Source organism: Myxocyprinus asiaticus, chromosome 45, assembly GCF_019703515.2.
Source record: "Myxocyprinus asiaticus isolate MX2 ecotype Aquarium Trade chromosome 45, UBuf_Myxa_2, whole genome shotgun sequence".
In the NCBI taxonomy this organism is placed as follows: domain Eukaryota; kingdom Metazoa; phylum Chordata; class Actinopteri; order Cypriniformes; family Catostomidae; genus Myxocyprinus; species Myxocyprinus asiaticus.
The window spans coordinates 13,658,357-13,683,992 of NC_059388.1; the positions used below are offsets into that span (position 1 = coordinate 13,658,357).

General features: G+C 41.4%; 1 protein-coding gene across 2 annotated transcripts in view; it reads left to right on the forward strand.

Annotated features, from left to right (window-relative positions):
* LOC127434833 (voltage-dependent calcium channel subunit alpha-2/delta-1-like) overlaps positions 1 to 25,636 on the forward strand; it is a 150,088-nt gene that overhangs the window by 20,053 nt on the left and 104,399 nt on the right. For both annotated transcript variants that reach the window (XM_051687842.1, XM_051687843.1), the window contains exons 2-3: positions 12,784 to 12,865; positions 18,955 to 19,071. In XM_051687842.1, the coding sequence (XP_051543802.1) occupies positions 12,784 to 12,865; positions 18,955 to 19,071 (199 nt within the window). The remainder of the gene's footprint in view (positions 1 to 12,783; positions 12,866 to 18,954; positions 19,072 to 25,636) is intronic.

Sequence of the window (25,636 nt, forward strand, 5' to 3'; positions counted from 1 at the left end):
ATTCCTATCACATAGAGTTTGCTTTTCATAAATATTGATTTTGTTTTGCATTATAATTTCCTCTTTTTCTTTCCTAGCATTAGCTATCTCCTTTCCCCTCCAAACAGCTAGTTTTCTAGTTTCATATTTCATAATTTACCAATGTTTTCCATAGTGGTGCACCGATCAGGAAATTTGAGGCCGATACCGATCTCTGATTTTTAAATATTAAGATTGGCCGATATGATACAATTTTTTTTTTTTTAAAGTGCCCTTTGCCACACTTTTGCAAATTATATGCTGCAGTTATATGTTTATGCCCCACACAGTAAAATTACTTAAACACTTTACAAAAAGGTTCCATTTGTTAACATTATTTAACATGATTGTAGTTAACATGAGCTAATGAACTTTATGTTAGTTACAACATATACTATTACATTTTTAAAATCAAAAGTTGTATTAGTTAACATTAGTTAATGCACTATGAACTAACATGAACTAACAATGAACAATTGTAATTTTAGTAACTAACATTACAATTAATAAAGGCTGTAAAAATATATTGTTCATTGTTTGTTCATGATACCTAATGCATTACCTAATGTTAATGAATGGAACCTTTTTATAAGGTTACCAAAATTACATTAAAATTACATTAATTGTGAATTGCTAACATTTATTTGTTTTGAAACAGTTATGAATTGTCCTGTTGTCGATATCAAAGGTCATTGTGACATACTGGCAACCAGTAAAAACTATGAGAGGATCACACACAGTAGAGATATGTTCAAAAATAAGAAAGATATATCCATTACAAGCTCTAAAACTGCTCCAGTGAGAAATCATTAAAGAGGCCCTATTATGCTTTTTGGGATTTTACCTTTCCTTTAGTGTGTAATATAGCTGTTTGTGCATGTAAAAGGTCTGCAAATTTACAAAGCACAATGTCCAGGCCATAGGGAGTTACTCTCACCCACAGAAAACACTGCTCCTGAACTGCCTGAAATGCCTGGTTTGCAGTCCAGCCATTAATTCCGTGACATAGCTACGTCACTATGTAACACATTTGCATAATTCCCACCTCAGGAATGCGCTGCTCAGGAAGCCTCGGGAGCGGAAACTCGGTTATGGTTAGGGGTGTTACATTTCTGACACATGCTCTAAGCGGTTGACCAATCACAACAGACTGGGCCAACTGACCAATCAGAGCAGACTGGGCTTTTTGTAAAAGGGGGCTTTAAAGAGACAGGAGCTACAACGGAGTGTTCAAACAGAGGGTAAAAAGAGGTGCTGCAGCAGTGTACAGTATGAGAAAAATAATGTGTTTTCTGAACATTAAAGCATGTAAACCTATTCTAGTAGACCCCCAAAATAAAATTATGAACCTGTAAATGAGCATAATATGGGTTCTTTAATATTTATGATTTGTTTACTGTCTTTGGCGTTTTGCTGTAACACAAATCACGAATTATTAAGCAAATGTGTGAAGACATGGTGTCGTAATGGTTAAAATGTAATTGCTGTGATTAGTGGTAATGTGACCAGCGTTAATCTGATTTAAATTGGGATCCTCACAGAATAGTGCTGAGATGAGTGTCTGATGATGTATTGAGAACACCTGGAGAGTGCGCATGTTTGATTGACACCGAGAGCACTCATGTTGAAGGGAGTGAAGCTAAAAGCGCTCATGATGGCTCAAACAGTCTCTATTGCTCAACACAACATCTGATTGTCACAACTCAAGTTACATCACGTATACTCAGATTTGTATTTGCATGTTTATTTGTTGTTTAATTCATTTTTATACTCGTTTGCAGCCTCTTTATCCTCTTTGTGCTCACAGTGCAGCAAATCAGAATTGTTATCATAATGACTCTAGAAAATGGGCAACTTAAGATTCATACACGTGTAATCCTTACACATTTTTAAAACAAAACGGCATATTCATGTGATTACATCATGTCTGAAAGTTTACATTTGTGAATGCTTAGAATTGCCAACAACTCACCCTCCAAAGGCCACACTGTCATGCGTCAAGGGCTGAGAAAGTGCTCATTCATTAGAGTAGCAGTGTATGTGTGATTCCTTGCATGCTGCAAAAAAGATCGGCCCTAAATCCAGGCACAATCGGCCGATCGCCGATCACAGATTTAAAACGAAGATCGGCCGATTTAGATCGGTGGCTGATTGATCGGTGCACCCCTAGTTTTCCATATAGTTTAGAGACCTTGGCTTTACTATTACAACTCTTTATAATAAGTTTAGCATTGTTTTTAAAGCAATCATCTTCAAGAAGTGCATTACTTAATTTCTAGAAATTAAAGCCAGATCTTCTATGTCCAAATCCCCCAGGTTAACTACTAAATAAATTACTCTAGGATCACTAAGTACAGATGGTATAATGTGAATTTCTTGAACTTGTTTCCCAAGTTCTTGTGAAAGCAACCAAAAATCAAGCTTAGATTGCTTGGATCCATCCTTAATACTCCAGGTAGATTGTAATTTATCAGGGTTCCAGTGTCTCCATTCATCATAACAACGTAAATGAGTGCACAAATTATATATATATATATATATATATATATATATATATATATATATATATATATATATATATATCAGTGTATTGGTTTTGTCTAATGACTCGTAAAGGTAAACAATCTAATGTAAGGTTATGAATAGTGTTCCAATCTCCAATCTGAGATTTATTCTTCAAATCCCTGTAATAACGCCCTATTTTCCAAATAATCATTATTACCATAACTGTTTCCTAATATTATGACAATATCCTCAATTTCTACCACCAAAATCAGCCATCTCCCAAATGCATGAGCTTTACTTCTTAGAATTTTCCTTTTAAAGTTCCCTTCAAATTTGCAATCCCTGAGCGCTGACTGAAGTGTTGAATGCAGAAATGCAGCCTTTTAAGGTTAAGTAATCACGCAAGGCTATATTGCTATTTCAGTCTTAATTCAATCTATCATGCAGCATTTTTGGATATTATCCCAATGTCTCAGAAGTCAAAGTCTGCTGGTTTCAAAGCGTTTTGAATGTTTTTTCTCATCATGTAGCCTTTACTTGTGTACTTGTGTGCCACTTTTACAATGGTCACATCCGTTTATGGCGGGTTATTTTACACGTTTACGTGAGAGCAAGAAAGAATACAAATTAAATATTACATGTTCTTAGGAGTGCCAACCCTTCTACATATTGTGGCATTTAAATCACTGTTTCTACAAAGTGTTACTAGTCAATTATAAATCAGTTTTTCATATTGGCGTTTTCATGTTTGGAAGCGATATGCTAATGGTTTTAATTTGGTCAATAAAAAAAGGAAAATATGAATGTCTATGTGTGCCTGATCATACAGTGCATCCGGAAAGTATTCACAGCGCTTCACTTTTTCCACATTTTGTTATGTTACAGCCTTATTCCAAAATGGATTAATTAATTATTTTCCTCAAAATTCTACAAACAATACCCCATAATGACAACGTGAAAGAAGTTTGTTTGAAATCTTTGCAAATTTATTAAAAATAAAAAAACGAAAAAAATCACATGTACATAAGTATTCACAGCCTTTGCCATGACACTCAAAATTGAGCTCAGGTGCATCCTGTTTCCACTGATCATCCTTGAGATGTTTCTACAACTTGATTGGAGTCCACCTGTGGTAAATTCAGTTGATTGGACATGATTTGGAAAGGCACACACCTGTCTATATAAGGTCCCACAGTTAACAGTGCATGTCGGAGCACAAACCAAGCCATGAAGTCCAAGGAATTGTCTGTGGACTTCCGAGACAGGATTGTATCGAGGCACAGATCTGGGGAAGGGTACAGAAAAATTTCTGCAGCATTGAAGGTCCCAATGAGCACAGTGGCCTCCATCATCCGTAAATGGAAGAAGATTGGAACCACCAGGACTCTTCCTAGAGCTGGCCGCCCGGCCAAACTGAGCGATCGGGGGAGAAGGGCCTTAGTCAGGGAGGTGCCAAGAACCCAATGGTCACTCTGACAGAGCTCCAGTGTTTCTCTGTGGAGAGAGGAGAACCTTCCAGAAGAACAACCATCTCTGCAGCACTCCACCAATCAGGCCTGTATGGTAGAGTGGCCAGACGGAAGCCACTCCTCAGTAAAAGGCACATGACAGCCCGCCTGAAGTTTGCCAAAAGGCACCTGAAGGACTCTCAGACCATTAGAAACAAAGATTGAACTCTTTGGCCTGAATGGCAAGCATCATGTCTGGAGGAAACCAGGCACCACTCATCACCTGGCCAATACCATCCCTACAGTGAAGCATGGTGGTGGCAGCATCATGCTGTGGGGATGTTTTTCAGCGGCAGGAACTGGGAGACTAGTCAAGGTCGAGGGAAAGATGAATGCAGCAATGTACAGAGACATCCTTGATGAAAACCTGCTCCAGAGCGCTCTGGACCTCAGACTGGGGTGAAGGTTCATCTTCCAACAGGACAACAACCCTAAGCACACAGCCAAGATAACAAAGGAGTGGCTCCGGGACAACTCTGTGAATGTCCTTGAGTGGCCCAGCCAGAGACCAGACTTGAACCCGACTGAACATCTCTGGAGAGATCTGAAAATAGCTGTGCACCGACGCTCCCCATCCAACCTGATGGAGCTTGAGAGATCCTGCAAAAAAGAATGGGAGAAACTGCCCAAAAATAGGTGTGCCAAGCTTGTAGCATCATACTCAAAAAGACTTGAGGCTGTAATTGGTGCCTCAACAAAGTATTGAGCAAAGGCTGTGAATACTAATGTACATGTGATTTTTTTCGTTTTTTATTTTTAATAAATTTGCAAAGATTTCAAACAAACTTCTTTCACGTTGTCATTATGGGGTATTGTTTGTAGAATTTTGAGGAAAATAATGAATTTAATCCATTTTGGAATAAGGCTGTAACATAACAAAATGTGGAAAAAGTGAAGTGCTGTGAATACTTTCCAGATGCACTTATGTAGAAACAAATTAAATATTGGCAGAATTGGCAATACATTAATTAAAGTCACAAGTTAAGGCTAGTGTATACTTTTTCCCTGTGCCATTACGTCTACCACATGGCAACCAATCAGATGCGTACAGGTACACAAGGTTACAAAAACTGTGCTATGAGTACCTTTAGGTGCACTGTAAACAGGCAGTAGCTGTCTTTAATGTGGGGCAGCTCAAAATAGGACCTCAGAGGCATGTGGTTGTTGTGTGAAGACAGCTTGTGGTGTATAGAAACCTTCCCGTATTAGTGTTTGTTTGTACTCTTATTACACCTAAAGTTTCTCATAGCAACACAGAGTCACAGGTTTGCACTGTTTTTAGACAATGTGAGTGGTAGTTGCTTGGACAAACTTCACCACCACAATGCTAGATTGTTGTAGGCTGTTGCCAGAGCATTAATATGCAGTACATGGTTGTTCTGGTTGGTTGCTAGATGGTTGCTTACTGGCTTGTTTTATCACCCACCACCAAGTTTCAATGAGATTCTAGTTCCTAGCTGTGGCTCGGGTCCCTCATTCAATGTAAATCTTGGGGATTTTTTGGCCTGTTTTATTGCTCACCTAGTAAAAATCTAAGATAAGTAGTGGCACACTTTTCCTCAATAAGCCACATGATGTGAGGTGTAATTCATGTTCGTAACACAAACTGTGCCATGCAAAAGTTTAATGAGCAATAGTAATGCTTGCCGTAGAAACCACCCCTAAATATTCACATCTCTGCATTAACGAGGATGTTGGGAGTTTCATAACCATCTATTCTTAAACCCCTTCAAGCTATTTTCCATACCTCAGTTTTTCAAAGCTCTACACAATATGACTTTAATTATTCTCATAGCACTATAGTGCTATTTTGTTTTGGGGTTGAATTGGACATGCAAGTTGATAAATACTTTTTATTATGTAATTATGCTGTTATTAGTATTTTTTTAAAAAATTCAGAATATGTGTCATTTTCCATAGTGTGGTTTGTCAGCTGGCCATAACAAGGGAACAGCTCACTGAACTGCATTAAGATGAAGAAAAGTGTACAGCGATGACTACTGGGCGGCAATTTGTGCATGTGCGTTTTTGTAGGGGTGGGGGGATATTGAAGCCAGATGTCAAGATTCAGCGCATTAAAACCTGACTCATGCACTCTATTTTAGGGCTGCTTGATGTATCACTCACCCTGACTGGCTAGATAGCATGTGAACCTTCTGTAGAGCCCCATCATTGGTTATTCTTGCGTCAAGCCTTGTCTGACAGGATGTTGACATTGTGTATTGTTTGTTCTCACTGTAAGGCTCCCTCTGATTGCCTCTTGTTGTCTCTGACACTAAATGTTCCTTGTGTCTTCATTCCACTTCATGATTCTTATGCTATATGGTGAACCAGAGGCACCTGCCACCCTTCCCCCTGATCTTTGACCTTTATATGTGGAGACCTTTGATGCTTTAGAGGTCCATTTTGAAGGCCATTTGGAACTCAGGTTTTAACAATGCACACGTCATTCCACAGGTTTCAGACAGCTGGTCAAGCGATGACAAGTGCCAATATGGTGTGAAATGGAAAGATGTGCTTTCTTGGCTTTGCTATTAATAATACAGTTATTTCACAGACTTTTACATTTATTTTTTGTTATTTACAACTGCAATGTTCTGCAAAAGTTTGGAGCTATAAATACATTTTATACAATTTATTAACTTACTCTTACTATTGCTTATATTTGAACAGACTCCTTAACCGAAGTATTAAACTTTGGTGTGTTACTCGTCCCTCACCATTTGTGATACAAACTTGAATGATACCTAAAATAGTGCAGCTTATTCAGGAGAGGTTTGCTATTACTATTATAAATGATCAGACTTATGATTTTCAACTTTTACCATTTTGATAAAACAAGTGAAATAATACATTAGTTTTACACTGAAGAAAGGACCAGGGGCTGGATTAACAAAACATTCTTAACAACATTCTTCTTAACTACTATTTTACACTTATTTTCTAAAATGTAAGAATATTTTGTATTCTTGAAAAGAGTATCATAGAGACTTGGGCCACCTAGTATCACTGGTCCTACTCGACCCGCCCGAGCAGGATTCGATCCCCAGCATGGGAGTCGGACGTGCTAGCGTGGAGGCTATAAAAGCCATGGCCCCTAACCTCGGTCGCTTGTGCATCTCTTAAAGCCAGGGGAGTGAGGTTTACACACTGCACAGCTGTCACGTATCAGCTGGCTACCGTTACACTAGCAACCAATCAGAAAACCCTAGCAACCGAAAATCAATGTGCTTAAAACCACTCCAAACATCTTATCAACCACATAGCCAAAACCTGGCAACAACAGAAAATACCCTGGCATCATGGTGGTGAGTTTTGTGTAACGGTAGCCAGCTGGTAGATAGCTGTGCAGGGTGTAAACACCACACTTCCCTGGCCACAAGAGGCGCACTTGCAACTAGAGGTTGTAGCCTTTAGCCTCCTTGTTAGTGTGCCTGCCTCCATGCCGGCTGACGCCGGTTCGAATCCTGCTCGAAGCGGGTAGAGCAGGATCGGTTACATTTGCACCACTCATGTTTTCAGAAATGTTTAAAAAATCTAGTCACTATTTATTGCTCCAATTATCAGACCACTGTTTATGTAGAAGTTTTTGTAAAATACATGGGATATGTTGCTCTTGTGTGGCTCTAAACACAGAAACAGCCCTCACGCCCTCAGAGAGAATAGTTAACATAGAAAGAGGGTGAGAGGGAGGACAAGAGATGGAAAGAGAGAGACAGACAGAGAGAGAGAGAGAGAGAGAGAGAGAGAGAGAGAGAGAGAGAGAGAGAGAGAGAGAGAAAGTGCTTGTTTTATGGTACAGTCTAAACAGAATTAGTATGTTGTGTAACAGACTAAAGGCCTGGACCATTCACAGTGAGCCAAGCACCGCTGGACATCCTTGTCTCATTTCTTCCCCTCTGTCTATACATCCATCTCTCTCCTTTTCTGTCATTATTGCTCTCTTTTATAAGAGAGGAAAACCAGTTAACATCCTGCTTTAAAAAGCAGCTAAAACAGCCTTAAAATGGTTTGCTTTTCTTCTAGCCTGGTCAGATTGGTCTGTTGACTGGTTTTAGATGGGTTTTGGGAACTTTTCAGTTGGTCAGACTGGGAGACCAGTGTAAATCAGCTAAGACCAGCTTAAACATGATAAGACCACCTAACCGTCTCAAGGGGCAGTCACACTACACTTCACACTCTATTCACTCCCATTCAAACGCATCCAAATGCGGGAGACCAGAAACAAAACCTCATGTGAAGAAATTTCGTACTACGCTGCAAATTGAAAGTTCAAGTATGGTGAACTATAACCTACAAATCCGTATGACAAGAGGACGTGTGACCAATAGAAGATCAAAACGTCACACGATGACTTCTTGGCTCAATTCAAAGAATAAATATTCAAAGCTGCATGTTTTATTGTTGAAGGAAAGTGAGTGGACAATATTATGTTAACACTTTGAATGTAATATTATCTGTTAATTGTGATTTATTATTTACTTACACCAGAAGCCCTCTCGTGTGACATCATATCCTGGAACATTGTGTTGTCCTGAAAAAAATTGCGTGTGTGACCGCCCTTTAGGCTGTTTTTTTCTTTTCAGCAGGGCCAGCATGAAAACACTTTTCTCGGCACTAGGCTACATAAAGTTCCTCCAATGTCTCCTTTTTGCTTGCCCCAGATAAACCAGCTGAGCAGAGTTCACAGAATTATGTTTCTAATATAATTTACAGTTGTATCTTGTACTGACTGGAAGTACATAATTATGCAAATAAATGAAGTTTGTTCTGCTCAATTCTTAAATGAGTTAAGCCGTTTCCATCAACTATTTATATAATGTTTTACAGAGCTCTGGTTTGCCCCTGTCCCCAGCTTCCCTCTCTAGAGGACTTGGAGGGGGGAGGGACCAAAGGCGATCTTATCTCAGTTTTCCATTCACTGCTCCAAGTTTCCGTCTTCACATCCATTTTTCCCCATCTCTTTGCGCTGATGTTTGTGCTATGCCTGTGTGATCTATTTTCCGGTCACTGTGGGTAGTTATGATCATACTGTACTACTTTTGGTTGTAGAATTGTAATGCTATTATAATCTCTTAAAGAAAACAATGGAAGTTCATTGGTTAAACTAAAAGGAGCTGGCAGCCATTTCCTTTCTTGTTGTGTTTTTGAATGAGCAATGTTCTGCCACTCAAGAAACATGACAATGATTAGTTTAATCACAACAGTGATTCAACAATTCACCAGTATAAAAATTCAACAATGATTCATATCACCAGAAGTGATCAAGAGTGTCCACGACAGGATTTTGGGTCACAATCTGTTTAATATTTTCTTTTTTCTCCATAAATAAGTTGTTTTCTCTGCAGATATGATATATAATTGTGAATTTAATAGCTTAAATAGACATTTGCATACCTTAATATAGTGATCGACCAATATGTTTTTTTTTAAATGGCCGGTATCGGCTGTCTGATGTCTGATGACGCATTTTTCTTGACCAATGAGAAGCATTTTCGGTTTTGGCTCCATCCAAATAGTTCCACTTTGCAAGGAAAGTACCACCTCAGGAGCAGGTACTAAAAAGGTTTTAGTTCCATGTGGAACTAGTTTATGTGGTAGAAAAAACATGTATTCTAACAGTTTCTCCTCAACAGTTCCCTGTAACTTTTCTAAAGATGAAAAGCAAATATCAATATAACTTCTATTATATACTGTCTGCAAATATGCAGATATCTCGTTTAAAAAGATGTAATTCACGAACCTCATGAAAATCCAGCGTTTTCTTCCCGTTGAGTGCTCATCTAATATCTTCCTTTGAAGCGCGTATTCCATCAGCCAGAAACTTGCTGCTGGCGCTGGATCCGCATGAGCGCGTGAGTTCAACTTCAAAGCAAAAGCGCTTTGTAAATGTAAAAACATTAAAAGTAAATGTCTTGTTCACTATGCGCTGTATGTACAATTGGTTTGATTCTGTATTTTTTGAGAAAATGCGATTGCTAACATGGACATGCCATCTGTGGTTGCTGGACTACTGTGTGTGATGTTATTTCTTTCTTCTTAATCTATTAACAATTTCTTCATGTGCAAATAAATTACTAAAATTTGATGACTAAATAGAAATCAGAAGAAACTGCTATCTACCATTTAAAATACAATGTTAACAGAGACTTACAAGCGTAAACTTTTTCCGTGATATAGCCCCCCTCTGGCGGCTCCATAGAGTTTAAGGGGTTTTAAACTATGTCAATTGAAAATAAAAAAAATTAAACAAGACTACAAGAGAATAAAGGATCATAAATGCATTCCACATTCCATGATTATCGTTTATATAGTTTGTACATTGTATTACGTAAATAGTTCTCCCGTTCTACAGTTCAGTGCTTTAAATGTTTTGCATACATTTTTGGCACTGCTTTCCTGGTTTGCAATTGTTTGCACCTTTTAAAGGCTGCATGTGGAGGCTCATGCTACTCTCTGCGATCATGCACAACTTACCACGCACCCCATTTAGAGTGAGAACCACTCATTGCAACCAGGTTACCCCATGCGACTCTACCCTCCCTAGCAACTGGACCAATTTGGTTGCTTAAGAGACCTGGCTGGAGTCACTCAGCACACCCTGGATTCGAACTTGCAACTCCAGGGGTGGTAGTCAGTGTCAATACTCATTGAGCTACCCAGGCACCTCAGTTGAAATCAGTGTTATAAAACTCCACAATAGTTTAAAGCGGCATTGTTTATTGGAAGCACACATATGATCAATCAAAGGTATGAAAAAGCAACAAACAAAATGCAGTTGACTACAGTTGAAGGTAGTTTTAAAGTTATCTCTCCTCTGCTCTTGCAAAAAAAACACCTTAATGAAATCTTCATATGGCACAAATATGCTTATGCCAGTCTTGCTTGAAGCTGAGGCCTCTAGCAGTCGGCTTACATGGCTAAATATACTTTCACTCCACACGTGGTCCCTCTTCTCAGATTACACAGTTTTTTTGTTTTTTTTTAAAGAAAACACTCCCACCAGAAACGCTCGACCAAACTCATCACCCTCCAGCAAGAGGGAATTTTCTGTATGTTGTCCATATTTTGTGTGTATGTGGTGTGTGTTTTATGCTGTGGGCGATCTCACATGCGTTCTACATGTTCTGCTGCAGTGATTTTCACACTGATTCATAGTGGTGGTGACAGGGAAAGGACCTTGGTATGGATTCACTAACACAACACCCATATCCAACCCTTAACACCTCTTTCTCCCGCTTAGCCCCTCCTGCACTCTCTTGCTTTGCTTTAAATGGCTCATATAAGGCTGTAGTGCCCTTGAATGGAGGCGTCATGCATGCTGCCTGCTCATCAGTTTTAGATTGTGGTTGGGTATTTTGAAAAGCAGGTGGTTGGTGAGTCAGCAGAGGGCTAATCTGGGACACTGGGCGTGGTCCAAAATTATGTAATGACTGATTTATAGTACAAGAGATGGGCCTTATATAAAGCCCCCTTAATGTAGCCTAATGTAAAGCTGGAAAATAACTGCAAAAACCTCACAGATGATAAAAGAAGAGATGTTAGTCCATAGTTAGGCAGGAGTTGGCAAGTCCATACTCAAGTTTCAAACCAAACCTGTCATACTCCTGTCATTCCACTACATCTTACCTAAATATTTGAATGAAATGCAGTTACAATAAGAATGCATTCTTTACCTGTGATATTAAAGGGATATCACTGATGGTTTTGCATAATTAAACTTTGTGTCAAACCTAGTGTGACACATCTTCACGCGACAAGTCGTATGGAAGAAAAATAAAAAAAGTATGATGATACATCTAAGTCATCTCATACCGTGAAAATCTCAGATCGTTACACCCCATCCATGAAGGTGAGAAAATGTTAAACTACTGTATTTAAAAATAAAAGTTTGCTTTTTTACATCACAAACCGCAGAGCCAGAAATGTCATTCAACATTGACTATGCTTATGACTATGCCTGACTTTTTGCCACCAGTAAGGTAGCAAACAGTGTAAATCTTCTTTAAGACAGGTCAATTGTTCACTTTGAATCGAGCAAGTATAAATAACATCACTTTATTGTCAGGTTTTTCCATGGTTCAACTGACTGTCCCTTAATGTGTAAGCAGATATTCACCTTTTCCTGCTACACTTCACACTGTACTGTATGTGTGAAATATTGCAGTAACATTAGTGATACCATATTTACACCCACACAAACACTCACATTGACATTTTTATGACAGGGAGAGAGTTTATGAATAATTTTGTAAAATTACCAATAAGTTTCAATGTCTTTTCACTATTATTACCAAGAGTCATGTTGCAATGAAAATGCAGTTAAACAGGACTTATCAGTGGGGGTTTCAGTGGTCACGTTCTTTCATATTTTGTGTTAAATTGGTTTAAGTTGTACATTAAGATTATATACATACATTAGAAGGAAAAGATCAAATTTTTTTAGCCAAGAAACAAAAGATCTGCGGAAATAGCTCAAGTGTTAATCATCTCAGATCTTTTATATAATTTTTTTATCAATTTCAATAAACACACAATCCAGTTATACAGAAGAAGAAGAAGAAGAAGAAGAAGAAAAAAACAGGACTATGGTATAAAAACATTTAAAAACATATATAGACACATTTTCTATATATTGTTGACATCACGTATAATTACAAGAAACACTCGAAATCAATCTGAAACAATACAAAATGATAATCATACCAGATAAACAGAAAAACTAAATCTTATTGGTTCTCTGTGTTCACAGGACCAGGAAATGGGCGGAGCAGATGCAGGAGGAGCTGGTGCAGTTAATTGAGGCTGAGAGTGGCATACATGCTCTCAATGAAGTAAGACCACATGAGTCTGTGATCACATGACTCTAATCTCAGCACACTAAGTACATTTTATACACCTATGAATATTTTACATACCACTATCATTATTATAAATGCAGCAGCAGCAAAGGTGAGTCACATTAGCTTGATTGCTATAGCAGTATGCCTCAGATATAAAAGAGGTCTAACTAATAGCATTTGCTATCCACTGATATATAATGTTTCAAAGCAGCATGAGGCAGTAAACAACAGCCATATAGGAGACCAAATAGTGCTCAAATGGCAAAAACTATGGATTTATTTAATGGTATTAATTTGATTAGTGTCAAAGGGAACAGTCTCGAAAATGAATGCAAAACATGGACAAACACACCTGGAAAAGAGATACAGTGATTGCTAAATAAAAAATTCACCCTCATGCCATCCCAGATGTATATGAGTTTTTTTTCTGCTGAATACAAATAAAGGGTTTTAGAAGAATATCTCAGTTCCCTATCTGTCACTCACTCGACGTTGTGTCAATGTAGTAACACTAGGGGTCACTCTTGGGAACCAGAGACACCTCTGGTCTTTGATAAAAGGACTTCCAGATGAGTCCGCCGGCTCGTCTCATGGCGAGTTCGACCTCTTATTCGGAGCCCGCGAAAGTGATGAGCTCTCGAGCGCAGCATCGGAGAGCGGGCTCGTCCAGTCGGACGCGGAAGCCTCAGCTGGGCTCCTCCCTTCCGGTGCGGTTGCCCGGTCACAGGCTGACGCGGAGATGAAAACATGCTTTCCCGGGCAGCCGCAAGCGTCGGGCTAGAGTGGAACCCTCCGCTCTCCCCTGAACCCTCGCGGCTCGATGATTGGTTCCTGGGCTCGCGGCGCTGCTCAAAGCCACGCCCCGCCCCCGTTCATTTTCTTCCCGGAAGTGCATGAAGAGCTGACAAGGTCGTGGGAGGCACTTTTTACTGCCCGGTCCCGATCTTTCAGCTTCCCCGCCCTCACTACCCTCAATGGTGGGGCGGCCAAGGGCTATTCGGCAATCCCCTCAGTGGATAAACCCGCCACCTGGCACGGGTGCCCAAAGCTCCCGTCCAAGGCCTGTAGGTTTACGTCATCTCTGATGGCTCACTTGCAAGTCCGCCAAGGCGCTAAAGGAGCTGCACGAGGGTAGTTCCGCCCCAGGATTGATGCAGGAACTGCGCTCGGCGACCGACCTCGCTCTCCGAGCGACGAACGTCACGGCGCAGTCTCTCAGGCAGACAATGTCCACATTAGTGGTCCAGGAGCACCACCTTTGGCTCAACCTGGTCGAGATGGGTGAGGCCGACAAGACACGGTTCCTTGCTGCCCCCATCTCCTAGGCTGGCCTATTCGGCGACACCGTCAAGGACTTTTCCCATCAGTTCTCGACGGTGAAGCAGCAGACGGAGGCTATCCGGCATATCCTGCCCCGGCGTGACTCAAGATCCTGCTCCCCGTCTGCTCGTTGCCATGGGCATCCCCTTGCGGTGACTGCACCGGCTCCACCGCAGCCCGCCCCTTCGGCCCGGCCCCGGCGTGGAGCCCACCGCAGGAAGCAGACGCCACCCGTCTCGCGGCCGCCAAGAACCCGTGAAAGGCTTCAAAGCGCGCCTGAGACGGGCAACCCAGGGACGACGAAACCCACTGCTCTGGAGCTGGTAAGCAGACCACTCCATCCCCCAGTCGAGGGCCGGGAGGAGAATCTTTTTGTTACCTTTGCATTTAATTGCTCTGCATGCCCAAGTGGCTGCAGTACCCGAGAGTCCTTGTTCTCTGGGTCACATATCCGGTGTGCACGGCCGTCATCACGACCACCATCCAACACTCTATTTGGCAGGTTTGGCGCTCCAGCAACGGTTTTCCCACCCCTGATCGCCCAGCTGTGGCACAAATCCGCCCCTGATGTGACAGTCTCCATGGGTCACGAGGACAGGCCTCTTCCTCCCCCATCCCAGGCTGTTCCGGGGGTGGTCACAAGGAGCCAGGTAAGTACTTCGATATCCCTGAGCTCAGCACGGCCACGACATGGTGTGGCACCTCGAGCTCCGCACCACCACGAGGCCCCACCCGCCGGTATGTCTGACAAGATTGTCCCTTTGGTCCCCCTCGCACGGAGCTTGGATGCGTGGCTTGCGCTTTCCAATCTGTCGCGATGGCTGGTCCGGACCGTCTGACTCGGCTACGCGATTCAGTTCGCCAGGCGTCCACCCAGGTTCAGCGGTATCCACTTCACCTTGGTGAAGGATGAAAACACTGCTATTTTGTGTGCAGAGATAGCCACCCTCCTACGGAAGGGTGCAGTAGAACCTGTCCCTCCAGCCGAGATGAAGAAGGGGTTTTGCAGCCCCTACTTCATCGTACCAAAAAAAAAAGGAGGTGGGTTGCGGCCAATCTTGGACCTGCGAGTACTGAACCGGGCTTTACACAGACTCCCGTTCAAGATGCTGATGCAAAAACGCATTCTGGCGAGCGTCCAGCATCAAGATTGGTTCATGGCGGTAGACCTGAAGGACGCGTACTTCCATGTCTCGATCCTTCCTCGACACAGACCCTTCCTGCGGTTTGCATTTGAGGGTCAGGCGTATCAGTACAAGGTCCTCCCTTTCGGCCTGTCCTTGTCCCCTCACATTTTCACGAAGGTCGCAGAGGCAGCCCTTGCCCCGTTAAGGGAAGTGGGCATTCGTATTCTCAACTATCTCAACGATTGGCTAATCCTAGCTCACTCTCAGGACATGTTGTGTGCACACAGGGACTTGGTGCTCTCACACCTCAGCCGATTAGGACTTTGGGTCAACTGGGAAAAGAGCGAGCTCCTCCCGGTTCAGAGCATCTCTTTCCTCGATTTGGAGTTGGACTCAGTCTCTTTGACAGCGTGCCTCACGAACAAGCATGCACAGTCGGTGTTGGCCTGTTTGAAGGCATTGAAACAGAAAACAGCGGTTCCACTGAAACTCTTTCAGAGGTTCCTGGGGCATATGGCATCCTCACTGATGGCCACCCCGCTCAGGTTGATGCATATGAGACCCCTTCAGCACTGGCTTCAGACTCGAGTCCCAAGATGGGCATGGTGCCGCAGGACACATCGCGTGGTCATCACGCCGGTCTGTCACCGTCTTTTCAGCCCTTGGACTGACCTCTCGTTTCTACGAGAAGGTGTTCCCCTAGAGCAGGTCTCCAGGCACGTCGTGGTCATGACAGATGCCTCCAAAATGGGCTGGGGTGCTGTTTGCAATGGGCACGCAGCAACCGGCTTATGAACAGGCCCGCGACTGCATTGGCACATCAACTGCCTCGAGTTGTTGGCAATTCTGCTCGCCCTGCATAGGTTCCGGTTGTTGATCCAGGGCAAGCACGTGTTAGTTCGGACAGACAGCACGGCAATGGTAGCATATGTCAACCGCCAAGGCGGTCTGCGCTCTCTTTGTATGTAACAACTCGCCCGCCATCTCCTCCTATGGAGTCAGCAGCACTTCAAGTCGCTGCGAGCCACTCACATCCCGGGCAACCTCAACACTACAGCGGACGCGCTGTCACGGCAGGTTACCCTCAGGGAAGAGTGGAGACTCCACCCTCAGGTGGTCCAGCTGATTTGGAGTCGATTCGGACAGGCACAGGTAGACCTGTTCGCGTCCCAAGAATCCTCCCACTGCCCGCTCTTGTACGGCTGTCCCCTTCCACCTTGAAGGTGTACGTTGCTGCAATAGCAGCACACCACATCACAGTGGACAGTAAGTCCTTAGGGAAGCACAGCCTGATCATCAGGTTCCTGAGAGGTGCCAGGAGGCTGAATCCCTCCAGGCCGCACCTCGTTCCCTCATGGGACCTCTCTGTAGTTCTTCAGGGTCTACAGAGAGCCCCTTTGAGCCTTTGCAGTCAGCTGAGCTTAAGGCACTCTCTTTGAAGACTGCCCTCCTGACTGCACTCACTTCCATCAAGAGGGTAGGAATGCAAGCATTCTCTGTCAGCAAAACGTGTCTGGAGTTCGGTCCGGGCTACTCTCATGTGATCCTGAGACCCCAACCGGGCTATGTGCCCAAGGTTCCCACGACCCCTTTTAGGGACCGGGTGGTGAACCTGCGAGCAATGCCCCAGGGGGAGGCAGACCCAGCCCTGTCGTTGCTGTGTCCGGTGCGCGCTTTACACATCTATTTGGATGCACGCAGAGCTTTAGGATCTCTGAGCAGCTCTTTGTCTGCTTTGGTGCACAGCGGAAAGGAAGCGCTGTCTCCAAGCAGAGGATCGGCCACTGGCTCATTGATGCCATAGCTATGGCATATCATGCCTAGGACGTGCCGCCTCTGGTAGGGTTACGAGCCCATTCTACCAGGGGTATAGCGGCCTCCTGGGCCCTGGCCAGGAGTGCCTCTCTAACAGACATTTGCAGAGCAGCGGGCTGGGCAATACCCAACACATTTGCAAGGTTCTACAACCTCTAGGTGGAACAGGTTTCATCCCAGGTAGTGGCACACAATACAAGCGGATAAGCCCGGGATAGCCGGCCTTTCACCTCCTCTGAGCTGAAGACGTGCGCCATTAATTCCCAGTAGTGTTCACATACTATGTTCCCTGGTTGACTTCCTCTGAGCCCTGTGGCAGTCGAGTTTTCAGAGAGACTCATTGCCGGCCCAGTACACGTGCTAACTAAGAGCCCTGTTCTGGGGTAGGTGCTCCGCATGTGGCGGTTCCCTGTAAGGTAACCCCATGCGATGTATATCTTCCGCTAATTCGTTTCCCTGTTGGCAAACTGCGTCTTCCTTGGGCAGAGCCCCTCTGCCCCAGCCTCCATGTTTGTAGTAACTCCTCCCACGTTGGGTAGGATCTACCATGAGACTTTCCACATGGTCGGCAAGACGTATTTTTCCACTCATAATATCCCCCCCTCTCTTTGGGCGAGGTGTGGTCTCCGCGGTGTCCTTCTCTTGGGAGGGACACCCCCTGACTAGACCTGGCGGCCCAGTCAGATAATCCCCCTTGTTTTTAGGTAGTGAAAAAAAGAAGGGGAAAAGAGGCCACGACTGGGTTAGCCTGTCTCTATCTTTTGGGTAGTCGACTTGTCCCCAAATGGCTGGACCTTGTCTCAGCTCCTCAGCATAAAACCTGAATGAGTGGTTGCATACCAGCTCCTTTTATACCCGTATGTCCGGGGTAGAGGCATGCAAATACCACTCGCCAATTTTCATTGGCCTTTTATCAAAGACCAGAGGTGTCTCAGGCTCCCAAGAGTGACCCCTAGTGTCACTACATCAACACAACGTCTCATTCTCTCCATCAGGGAATGAAGGTTACGGAAGTAACCATGATGCTCTGTAGGTCCAAACATTGCAAGTGAATAGTGGCCAGAATGTTGAAGGTCCACAAAGCATATAAAGGCAGCATAAAAGTAATCCATATTACTCCAGTGGTTAAATCTATAACTTTAGAAGCAATATAAATTCTCCTCCCTGTCCAGTAGGTTTCGATATGCACAAAGAATTTGAAATGCCAAAAACAAAAGAAGAAGAATGTTAAAGTGAAAGTGGAGGTTTATAGGAAAAAAGGAGTTAAATATTGATCTGGTTCTTACCCTCATCTATCATATCACTTCTGAAGATACTTTAACCACTGGAGTCGTATGGATTACTTTTATGCTGCCTTTATATGCTTTTTGGACTTTAAATATTTTGGTCACCATTCATGTGCATTGTATGAACCTACAGAGCTGAGATATTCTTCTAAAATTCTTTGTTTGCCCTCTGCAGAAGAAAGAAAAACATACACATCTGGGATGGAATGAGGGTGAGTAAATGATGAGAGATTTTTCATTTTTTGGATGAACTATCCCTTTAAGTTAATTAATTACCTAGTAATTTTTCTTGATTTGCTTAAAAGGTTGGATATTCAATCTGGTTATGTGTCACGATCAAATTTTTATGACTAATTAGATTTACATGTACTTTTTAATGAATGGTGTCTGTCAAATCTTTGACACAAACACGATTCTTCCCTTTCTTTTCTTCTACTTTTAAATGAAGGCAATGAATTTCAGCAAGTAAAACCAAAGAACTTTTAGTGATTTTAGAAACGTAACCCTCTCTATTTTTCTTTCTCTATCTCAGATTTTCTTGAATCTTCGCAGACACTACACTGTGAAACACAACAATGCACAGCAGCTGGTGGCAAATGCTGCACGGGAAATTGAGAATCTCCTTGCCAATCGCTCCAAAGCTCTGAAAGTAAGTACATTGTTTTACAATGTTCTATGGACTTACAAGTGTCATCAAATCCATCATATTTTTTATTTTATTTTTTTTATTTCATCCCTTTTGTCTCCCAGTTTGGAATGCCCAATTCCCAATACTTAGTAGGTCCTTGTGGTGGCGCGGTTACTCACCTCAATCTGGGTGGCGGAGGACAAGTGTCAGTTGCCTCCGCTTCTTATCACGTGGCTCGTTGTGCATGACACCGCGGAGACTCACATCATAGGAGGCTCATGCTATTCTCCGCGATCCACGCACAACTTACCATGTGCCCCATTGAGAGCGAGAACCACTCATCGCGACCACGAGGAGGTTACCCCATGTGACTCTACCCTCCCTAGCAACCGGGCCAATTTGGTTGCTTAGGAGACCAGGCTGGAGTCACTCAGCACTCTCTGTATTCAAACTCGCGACTCCAGAGGTGGTAGTCAGCGTCAATACTCGCTGAGCTACCCAGGCTCCCTTCAAATCCATCATATAACACAAATGAGTAATATTTATTTTACAGTGTCCATGTTACACATGTTACTATTATTAATTACTATAGTTCTAACAATATAACATTATGTAAGTTTAAGTAGCTCAACAAAATAATTACACTGTATACATGTAATTCATTAGGATTACTCAGTAATCACACACTTTTTTTTTGCTGCTTCCTGCACTGTCAGGTCCAATTCATCCATTTAAAAATTATGAAAATGTTAGTCTTGCCAAGAAATTAATATTTATGCAAAAATGTTTTATTGTCTATAACTCATTTCAAATATTTAAGCTTAAGCCTTTAGATCAAAAGTTTTTCAAGATAATGAAAAACATAAATTCAGTCAAGTGTGTCCAAACTTTTGACTGGCAGCGTACATGGCATATGTTATCTTCTTGTACAGTACATTTATCCAAAAAAAAGTGTTGCAGCCACATCTCAACTGAATGGATGTTATTGACCTGAAGCAGTGAAACTTGAAACCATACAAAACATTAAAAAGCATCCTTTTTAACTGTATGAATTTCCGCCTGTTGAGATGCATTCTGGGTGTCATTGTTTTCCTCTGCCTGGTCCAAATCCTCCATTTGTTAGTAAATTAGATTTAGCAGAAAGATGTAGCCTGGATCAATCTGCATTGATCTAACTCTGATAAAACCTAGCTTGGAATGTTGGCGGGCCGCTTCAGCCTTGCAAGTTAATTAATTTGTCGATATGCCCTGTCCTTTTGATTTTCTGACTTGATAAACTTTGTGTCCACTGAAAACTGTATTATTTATTTATTTATTTATTTACTAATGCACAAATTGAAATGATTCGATTTGGTTTTTACTTATGGTGATGTTTAAAGGCCCATTTTCCTAGGCAGTGGAGAAAATACAGCAGTACAGAAAATACAGCAGTACAGAAAAACAGCGTTCATCTGTGTGTGTAAGCAGGATCAGTCAATGTTATAAATGTTTTAACTTCCTCCACAGAAGTGCAGGTGATGTATGTGCAATCCTGCGTGGACTTGCTTTTATTGGTAACATTAAACACATCACTGACAGCTCAGCCTGATGACTAAATGAAAGTATTGACCTTTCAATTTCTCTGTCCCTTCCTTTCCTGTTTCCTCTGCTGGCTCACCCCTGTCATGTGTAATTGGTCTGAATTAAGTGCTCTTATTTTAAAGGATATGGAAGCATCACAGGCCAAACGTACTTCATATGATGGAAATAATTGCTCTTGGGTCATTGGGTCTGTAATGGATGTCTGTGTGAGGACAGCTTGGCTCTTTGCTTCTCTGTCCATTTGTGCATGTGTATTTTGACTGTCTTTCTCTAACTACAGTCACAAAGCCCATGCTGGTCACTGTCCTCATATCAACCAGTTTAAAATAGCCTTTGTCCAGCGTTTTCCCTCTGCCCTCCACATATACACACAAACACACACAAGTCAGCGCCCAATTTAGAAAAAAAACACTAGGAAAGCACTCATAGGTCTGTCTGTGTGTCTCTCTCTCCTCCTTTTTTTCTTTTTCTTCCCATCTCAAATTTTTGCATTCACACACACACTGTAACTCATTAAAGCTGTATTAGTCAATTTACTTGCGCATCTTGTACTATTATTAGAAGATTCACAAATACATCAAGATTGGCATATCCAGTGAATCAAGAATCATGTTTTCTACATCATTCCACATAATTTCATTAAATGCAGCTAATCCAATTTTGTTGTTTTAATATTAAGCAGTACTGTATCTGTGTACAGTGATTTTACATAAATCCTGCAATAACTGTTAATAGAGACTGTGCTCTGTCCACAACGCGGCTTTGTCATTTTTTTGTCCTTTGTTTGCAAAGGTTTGAGAATTTAATCCAGTAACTGATTGATCAAACAAGGCATTAGATGAAATAGCATCTCACTTAGTCAATTTATTATATTAGCAGTCTATAACAGGTCTTTAGTTCTCTCTAAAGGAGGAAGCGGGAGCTAGGTGAACAATCCACGTGAGTCTTTATTTTGACACTTTTCAGCATCAACAAACACACTAATGGCTTTTCAGCACACTAATCACACGCACACACACACAGTCAGCTTTGTGCATCTCTTTTTGTCTCCTCTGGCAGTCTGGACACCATTTTTATGCCTCTCCAGCTCTCAATGTAACACAGAACAGCTGTTAGAGATAATTTCCCACAGGTGTCAATCCTTACCGTTCTTCCTCTCCCGGCCTCGCTCTCCACATTTGTCGCTCGGCCACACCCATATCACCACACAGTCATTTATACTTTAATTTATTCAGCTTTATGGTACAGTTCATATTTATGGTAGCTGAAATGTTCTAGCTAGCCCTATCCAAGTGAAATTGTATTGGTCCAAATTCCCACTGTATTACTGTAAATAGGAATGGGAATTGTAAGGAAATTTAACGATTTACAATTATTTTAGTACTTTTGGCAACAAGAAATGTAATTCTTATTGGATGTACTGCCATCAGTAGCCTGTTACTAAATGATTAGATGATTTCATATTTTATCAACAGGGTCTTGAAAAAGGTTTGTTTAAACATTTTTTGTATTAATTTATTTTTATAAAATACCACTAATTACAACAAAAGTCATAGGGGCAGATTCACTAAGAATGAACTGCATCTGCTGAAAGCAGAATTTTTTTTGCACGTGCTAACTGCGCACGTTTAGCGCTCGATTCACTAAAGCAATTATGCAGATCAGGCAACGCTGCAAATGCGCCCACAAAGTTGCTGCTGAACGCAAATTGCATTTGCAATTCTGATCTTGTTGTCCAATTCTGAGTGCAATATAGCCGAGGATGCCACAGACCACCGTATTTGACCCACCCTGCCAGGACTGAACAGCATCACTTTGATCCAGACACCTGGATCATCTCTTAAACATGCAGAACTTGCACTTGACAACACACGCATCTGCATATGTGCCAGGTTATAATCCTCTTCAACATCATTTGATGAGTATTTGATTAATTACTGCAGAAATGATCAGTTGAAAATGTTCACAAACATCTCTTTTAAATAAATTTTAATTTTTTTTTACAGCCTACTATCATTTGTCGGTAATAGTGCTGTGTAAATTAAGTTTTGTGAAGAAATGACAATGACTTCATTTAAATATTGAAGATGCAGAGCAATTTTAATGCTGATTGCACCGGCTAAACATGATTGCGGGTAGTTAGTGAATAATGTGCTTTTTAACTCTTGACTCATATTAACAACCATAATTACTATGATTTAAGTCTCACAAGTGAAAATACAGTCATTTCAATGGGAATCCGGTAAAGGACCTCCGGTGGAGAAGAATTTCCCCTCGCAGATTTTGCGTGGAGTTTAAGTCTGATGAACTTTAACAGGTGAATTTGCATTGACCAGTAGGAAGTTGCTTGGTTTTTCTACGAGCAATTTTACAAACCTTTGTTATTTTAAAAGATTTCCTAAGCTGCACTTAACAAGAACACGCGAGAATGCACTTTAAGTGCTACTTAAAAGAGTCCATATTAAAGGTGCTGAAATGTGACAGTGTTGTGTCGCTCGTCATTTTAACTTCATTATATTTGTGTATAACTATAAAGTATAAACACTAATAATTTACCTCACAGGGAAATGTTTGCATTTATTTTCTTAAATGCTCACCCTGATTAATTACACAATTAAATGTAGTTTTGTGATCATTTTGTGCAGAATTAACGATCTGTTACCTTTAGACAATTACTGCTTTGTATATAAGATCTGCATTTGCAATGTTTAATTTTTTGCAAATTCGTCAGGGTCAGTGCAGACATAGACTGCGGTTAGTTCCTATGATGACCCTGCCAATGATCAAGCACATATTGAAAATAACGAGGTTCAGCGTGTTGTCAGCGGAGTGCAAAGCAGAGAGCCGGAGGCTGTGCTTTAGGAACAATCACTAATTAAGTGAAGGTCTGCTCTTTGCTCCCCAAAGTCTCCCCAAAGTGATAACGGCCAATGTTGCACATTGTGGTGCGTGTGAGAGTGCCTTTGAGTGTAGAAGGTGGGAACATCTCCATTCTAAATTTAATTTATAAAACCTTGCTGCCACTTTGTACCAAAGGAAGTCAGCTGTCATCAAGACAATCAGCATATCTTCCCGATCGTGTGACGCTGTTCACATTCCTGTTGCTTCTTCCTGAGCGACCCCTCAGGCACAGAATGACCACAGATTATGCCTTATTTTAATCAGTAAGTACACAGGCCTGCTGGATTGCGCTTGACTGATCTGGAGGCTAAACGTGATTGTGGGAGGCTGAGATTGGATTAGACTGATTGATTGATTGGCAGCTTGGTTAAGTTGATCAGCGGCTGTGTTTAATTTGGAGCCATCCATCAGCAGCTGTCTGCGCAGTCGATGTGAGTTAATGGAGGTTGTTTGATGTGTGATCAAGATGCTGTGTAACAGGAAACTGAAGGGGCTGGCTGCTGACGGAGACAGTGTTTTTTTAAACACCATTTAAATCACGTAAACGCCAGAAAACTTCAAACTCTTCACAATCTCTCTCATCCACTCTGTTCCAAGTATATCAACTATTATGACCAAAATCTTATATTACTGTATAAATGATTTTATATCACAACATTGATATATATCTTGATATAGTTTTCACATGCAAATTCAACCCAAAAATAGTTTATATATTGCATAATGAAGAAGTAATACCTATTTTCTTATAATACAGTGAAAGAAATACTTTACAAATGAAGCGTAATTAATCTCATTTCATAATGTGTTTCTAATTTTGAACTTGATGGAAGCAAACCATAAGATTCGAATTTTTATAACACATTATAAAAAAGGTTCCAGTTAAAAAAACAAACAAACAGCTACTTTACAGAACATGAGTTAAAACAAAACAAAAAACAAAACAAAAAAACAGCAACTTTAAAACATTAATACATTATGTATCTGATTGGATGAGCCTCGTTTGAAGATATTGTACAATAGCCGATTTATGAACACCTGTGACTGCACACGCTGCTAGATTGCTTGTTTATGCAACCATAAACAACCTACAATTATACACCGGTCTACACTGGATGTGTTGGAATGCATCAAAACTGCATTTGTCCTTATAATCAATGCAGCCGTCTGCACTAGAAGCGCCCATCTGCAATACAGTGTTATAGCTATAGTTTTCTGCTTGGTGTCACATTTTCTTACAATTGTGCCTCGTATAATCTGTATTTTCCCCTGCTGACCTTACTACACTTATGCACTTATCAGACATGTGCGTGATGTCAAATCAAAGACTGTGTTTACAGTTATTCAAAGTATCAACTGCTTCTCTTTGTGGAAAGAAAGATACTTGTGATCAGAGAAACCAACCACTAACTGCTGCATCTAAAGAGAGAGAGAGAAATAAAGAGAGAGAGAGCTACTTGCCTTGCATCCATCAAAAGGGAAAAAAACAGATGGAAAGGAAGTGTTTGTTTGCTCTGTCTCTCTCTCTCTTTCTCACTGTGTTGAAGCTCTTTGATACAGCAGATGAAACAGCACCAGTCAGTTTAGTCAGTCTATGTGCTGATTCTCAGACAGCTAAATATCATCAGAGCTTTTGGAAACGAGATTGGAGAATGCTGACTGCCATGAACCAAATATATCTCTAAAAACCATTTCCCTCTCCTCACAACACTAGTTTCCTATAATTCCTATTCTCTCTCTGTTTCTCATTGAAAGGCTGCTACTACTATTACTATTGCTTACACTTGTACAACAAAAAATACTATGTAGTATTAAAAATACTTTAAATTACTATGTAGTCTCAACACAAATTCATTGTTTAAAAATAACATAGTTGAATTGAGTAAACCCAACAAATTTAGACGTGATAATGTAACTCAAATAAATCACTTTTATTTCTTTATTTACTAACTAGTGAATGTAGATGTTAGCATGCTAAATACAGTACATGCTGGTTTGAAACATTACAGAGTGTAGTTTAGTAACGATGCTGTTGTTAGCATAGCATTTGCTCAACAAAGCGAGCAATTAATTTCACGTGCAACATTTATCTTTCCTTCTCATT